The 5940-nt window shown below is 39.6% G+C and overlaps 1 protein-coding gene across 1 annotated transcript; it reads left to right on the top strand.

Moving 5' to 3' along the window:
- Positions 1-1272: 1272 nt before the first annotated feature.
- On the top strand, positions 1273-3940 carry LOC129101562 (cytochrome c oxidase subunit 7C, mitochondrial). The gene is made up of 3 exons (XM_054611426.1): positions 1273-1435; positions 3285-3431; positions 3839-3940. The coding sequence occupies exons 1-2, from the start codon at positions 1361-1363 to the stop codon at positions 3399-3401; spliced, it is 192 nt and encodes a 63-aa protein (XP_054467401.1). The 5' UTR covers positions 1273-1360; the 3' UTR covers positions 3402-3431; positions 3839-3940.
- The last annotated feature ends 2000 nt before the right edge of the window (positions 3941-5940 follow it).

Here is a 5940-nt window from a genome sequence, read left to right as displayed (position 1 = left end):
TGATGACCCTGTGTTGATGGATGTGGCAGCCATGACGAGGGGTAACCAGCTTGCCATAGCTATCCGCATCACAGCAGAAAATGTCAGAGCTCCCCCCGACTTGTCAGAAGAACAGCATTTTGTTAGCTGACAACACTAAAATAGCATTCACTTTGTACTGGGACATGATCTACTGCTAGCATTGTGTGTGGTACTAATATTAAAGGTATCACACTCCAAATACTAAAAGTATTCCAAAGGTTGACCTCAAATAAGTGAGTGAACACAAAGGATTTCATTTGGTAAAGAACTATTATAATATGCACCATGAATCATGTATTTTGCAGCTCATACATAACAGAGAGCATTTCACTCCTCTTTCTGCAATATATTGCATTCAGAAAGTGTTTTCAGGGCATTAGATGTGGAAAATATCAAAATGATTCACACATTAAATCCATATAAATAGTCCGTGGCTCATTATAATTAGTTGAAGGAAAGTTTTCTGTCTTGTTTTGTGTTTCATTGCATCCCTATTAGTCCCAGTTGCCTTCAAACTTCAGAAGTAATTTCTTCTAATTTGATTCTTTTCTTTTTTTCCTTCATATTTCCTGTCCTGCTCTGTGTTGCTAAAAGTGTGTTGCTATGAGTAAATAATGTGTTGCTGTAAAACTGCAACATGTCGAGAAAACCATTGAGACACCAATTTGGAACATGGAGAACATTTACATTACATTTTACATTACAGTCATTTAGCAGACGCTTTTATCCAAAGCGACTTACAATCAGGAGTATATTATATATCATTCACCCATTCACACACTGATGACACACCATCAGACTCTAACTAACATTCATGCAACATCCAGTCCACACCGATGGCAAGCCTTCAGGAGCAACTTGGGGTTAAGTGTCTTGCCCAAGGACACATCGACTGCCGAAGCCGGGTATCGAACCACCGACCCTCTGATTGGAGAACTACCTTGCTCTCCACTACGCCACAGCCGCCCCATACACATATTTGACCATTTGAATGCCTCTTTCAAAGCAGGTAGCAACACACTGATGTACTTTACACCAAACACTACTGTCTAATACTTTGTGCCTTTTTAATTTTTGTCATAGAGGCCTCTGTGAAAGATTGTTCCACTGTAGTAAATAACTCACATGTCTGATAATGATCACAAAAACACAACATAACTTCAGTTCCCACAGGAAGATAAAGGAGAAATCTGCAATATGCGCTTGAACTACATTTCCCATACGCGATAGCCTCATTTGTATTACCCACAATCCTTTGCGCCGCTCCACAGCTCACAGGAACAAGAAGGTCGCACACAATATCGCTGTACTGAAGCAGAGAAGAAACCAGGCTTTAATCATGCTGGGACAAGCTGTGAGGCGATTCACCACGTCTGCTATTCGTTCTTCACACTATTCTGAAGGACCAGGGCAGGTGAGGTTCTCTCATTAAAGCAGCATTTTTGTTTTAAATGTGATATTGTCTGTATTCGGCCTTGTGTGTACCCTCCGCCTACAGTTAGCTAGCTAGCTAGCCTTACGTGGAGGTCATGTCTGTCATTGGACAAGAGTGTGAGTGTAATACTAGCAAAACTAGCCAAAAGCATTTGCATCTTCTCCTGTACAATGCAAACAAATAAAGGCATTGAAGGACTTATGATAGCAAGTGTTGATTTGTTGAAGGACATGTTGGTTAGCAACAATTAGCTCTGTGGCTAATGGTTCAGTGCTATCAGGTTAGCTGTAGCAAAAGCTCCACCAAACCAGACATCTGACATGCTGGCATACATGTGTACTGACAAGAGGCAAGAACATCCACAAACACTTCAGTGTTCAATAGTAATGCCTCAACGAAGCTGCTTTTTAAAATCACTTCCGGCTAGTTGCTGAATCTAAAGGTCACAGCTCGATGCTAACAACAATCTAACCAGGGATTGACAAGAGTAAAAGCTATACTGCCTGTATGCTTCCTTAAATCCAGGATAATAAAGATAATGGACAACACTGGTAGCGTTTAGATAATTATTATTATTATTATATTCCTTTATTGATCCCCATGGGGGAAATTCAAGTGTTGCAGCAGCTCAACTACACAGACACAGACAATAAATACACATACTATACAACTACACAGACAATAAATACACATACTATACAACTACAACACAGACAATAAATACACATACTATACAACTACACAGACAATAAATACACATACTATACAACTACACAGACAATAAATACACATACTATACAACTACACAGACAATAAATACACATACACTATACTATACAACTACACAGACAATAAATACACATATTATACAATAAAATAAAAATAGAATAAAATAAGAATACAAATAAAAAATGTACAGTATATCCACACAGAAACAGATAATAAATACACATATTATAAAATAAAAATAGAATAAAATAAGAATACAAATAAAAAATGGGGGGGGCTGGTCAGCATGATGAATAAAGTTAACTTTACCCTGTTTGATGTGTATTCCAGTACACCACACTGATGAATACGATGAAAGAAGTGGATGTTTATGTTTTATGTCTTTGGGCTAAAGTTGAATTTTACAAGGAGCTCCCTCAGTTTAATGGCAAAGTTTATTTTGGCCCCGGAATCATTGTGCTTGATTTATACTAATACATATCATTGCCACATTGGCATTTTTATTTACAAAATGAAATTCCCAATAGGACTCACATTTCAGATTTCAAAGTTAATTGACCCCTGAGGTTTTTTCTGATATACTTAAAAAAATACGACATTTGTCCTGATTTGTTGAGTTCTTAAAATGCATACACAAAAAAATTGCTTGCCTAGAGTGGCCTGTGTAAAAATAACTCCCACTCTCGCTTGACATATTTGGCAAGAAATAAAGAAAATGGAAATGTATAAATTGCACTCTTACCATTGAGGGTTCTCCCTCACTATTGTATATCTCTCTGGCACACCCTGAACTTTCAATTACATTTTTACCTTGAGTCAGTCATTTCTGACCCTGGCTGTCTTGTAATACTTGGATATATTATGAAGCTCTTTGCACAAATATCCTGCATATAGTAAGTTATAATTAAACTGTAAAATAACTGGTTTATTGCCAGGCAGCGGTATAAAATGTGTATTAAATGTAGAATTTGAGTGCTTTCTACGATCAGTGCAGACAAAATTAGCGGGGTTAAATACTTTAGTAAGTAATAAGGTAATCACAGTCATGTTGCCAGTTGGAGTTTCACTGAGTCACAATACTCTATCTCTCTTTTAACAGAACCTGCCATTTTCCGTGGAGAACAAGTGGCGTCTCCTAGGAATGATGGTGCTGTTCTTCGGCAGCGGCTTTGCATTTCCCTTCATTGTCGTCAGACATCAGATCCTGAAGAAGTAAAATGGACCAATGCTAACATCAGCCTTCGAGGTAATTATTACTTTTAATCTAAATATCTGCCTTCAGTAAAATGTCAGGATGATGTGGCATTTACTTCAGCCTTGGTTTGAACAGTGACCTGAGACAATGACAGTCCTTCACTGAGCCTATTTAGCCTTTTGCTCAGTGGCATATCTTAAACAAATTACCTGTATGTCTGTGAGTGACTGCAACAAATGTCATGTGGGTTGATATTGACACAATGGTAGATAAGCTTGCACTTTAGAAAGTTAATGTGACAGTTTATTGCAGGCATTGACGCGTATCAGGTGGGAGCAGGTCAGAGTTGTTGTCACATTTATCTTTACTGGTGTTTACTCAGAAATTGCTTTTCTGTCATCAGGTGTATGCAAGTCATCTTATCCCTTTTTTGCCTTATTTTCTTGTTCTCCCTGCAGGTCGTCAGATGGAACATATTTTATCCAACAGAGTGCTATCCATGTAGAAGAATGGGATCTCTTAATTTTCTTTGTAAATAAAGTTTCCTCAAATATAACAAATGAGTCTATTCTTAATTTTTGCAATACCAGAGTATATTTTCCATTTAAAAGACATTATATGTACATTACAGAGCATAAATGTATTCTATACATGACAAGCTGTGGACAAATTTAGGATTAACGATTTCATCAATTTATTTCATCTAGTCAAATTTTATCTCTACATCAGACTTGATTTATGGCAACATGCTAAAGAAGTTTAAAATGTAAGATAATGGCTATTGAATGTAGACAGTAAAAGCTGATTACAAGTTACTACCTTTGATTAAATAAATACACATGGCAGGAAGTAAGTAGTATCCTATTAAGGGTCGCCGGTGGACACTGCTGATCCCAGCTGACATTTGGCAGGGACAAGGTACATCCTGGACAGGTTGCCAGGCTGTTGAAGGACAGACAACCATTCATGCTCACATTCACACCTACGGGCAGTTTTGAGTCGTTAATTAACCTAAGCAACATTCTTTGGTCTTTGGGTGGAAACTGGGGAACCCGGAGAAAACCCATATGAAAATTGTTGCCGGTCTAAAAACACTAACTTCAACCTTATTCCAGTGCTTACTCTACAGATTCATAATATGTAGCCTGTTGGCATACAACGAGCATATTGTAAAAGTTAACAGAGAACCCATAACTTTCTAAATTGAAACCATTTGTCGCTGGCAACCCAAAGTGAATGAATAAAGTGGAAATTCAAATTCAGTGTGAGAGGGCTTGCATTGAAGAATCCAATCTTCCTGCGCTTACAGCTCTCCTGCTATTGTTCCCTCACTCTATAGTTTAGCTTTTCAGCTCAACTCTACTAAATAAACTGTTTTAGTTCAATTATCTCTATGCTTCTGGCTAGATTTATCCAAAGACGATGTATTCAAATAGGGAGGTGTAACAGTTCAGTTGGTGATGGAATGGAATGTAAAAGTAAAGAGGTTTTCAGTGCACCTCTATTCAGGTCTTCCTTATGCCTGAAGTCATTTTCAGTAGGCGGTTAAGGTTAGCTTTTCATTTCCTTGAGCTGCACAGCGAAGAGGTGCCTGGGTTGGGCGCCCTAAATGCATAAGCAGATACTTACGGGGACAAGCTGTAAGCATGAGAAACAACCTGGCGTATACCCTTTGCAACTCTCTGATTCTCTCTCTCTCCCTCTCTCTCTCTCACACACTCAGCAGCCTGTAAACCTGTCAGGTGGTTTTGTGTTCCCTTTGAATTTGTAATGATGTTATACTGCGAGGGCCTTTGGGCTTCCTGGATGGAAGAGCATTCAGGTCGTGCGGCTCTTGCTAGGCGGTGATAAAGTTATCAGACATTTAATGGGGTCAACAAGTGGTGGCCGATCTTTCATAGAAGGGTTGTATTGTCCTCACTTAGAATAGGTTGACCTTTGTTTGTAGCTCAAGGGTAGTGAGAAAGGCTTTTCTGGTCTAAACACTGCTCAGCACAAACATGACACGTTGCGTTAACACAGCATACTAAATGTTTGTTACCAAAGCATTCAATTAACACCGGCATTCCGCTTCAACTCTGGTTCCTGCCACCTCCAAAAGTTTTCCGATGACTCCTCCATTGTTGGATGTATCACCAGGGACAACGAGGAGGAGTACAGAGGACTGATTGAGAGCTTCATCACATGGTGCAGCAACAACCACCTGAAGCTCAACATCAGCAAGACCAAGGAGCTTGTGGTGGACTACCAGAGGAACAGAAGCCCCCCTGTCCCTGTTTTCATTCAGGGAGGGGAAGTGGAGAGGGTTGAGTCCTACAAGTACCTTGGGGTGCAGATAAACAATAAACTGGACTGGACACACAACACTGACGCCCTATACAGGAAAGGACAGAGCAGGCTGTTCTTCCTGAGGAGGCTGAGGTCCTTCAATGTGTGCAATAAACTGCTCAAGGCATTCTACCAGTCTGTGGTAGCCAGCGCTCTTCTTCTGTTCGCTGTGGTGTGCTGGGGTGGTGGCATCAGGACTGGAGATGCCAACAAGCTCAACAAGCTGGTGAGG

The sequence above is a fragment of the Anoplopoma fimbria genome, chromosome 13 (assembly GCF_027596085.1).
Source record: "Anoplopoma fimbria isolate UVic2021 breed Golden Eagle Sablefish chromosome 13, Afim_UVic_2022, whole genome shotgun sequence".
Classification (NCBI taxonomy): Eukaryota; Metazoa; Chordata; class Actinopteri; order Perciformes; family Anoplopomatidae; genus Anoplopoma; species Anoplopoma fimbria.
The sequence above is the reverse complement of the archived record's forward strand: the minus strand, read 5'-3'. Positions and strand labels throughout refer to the sequence as shown.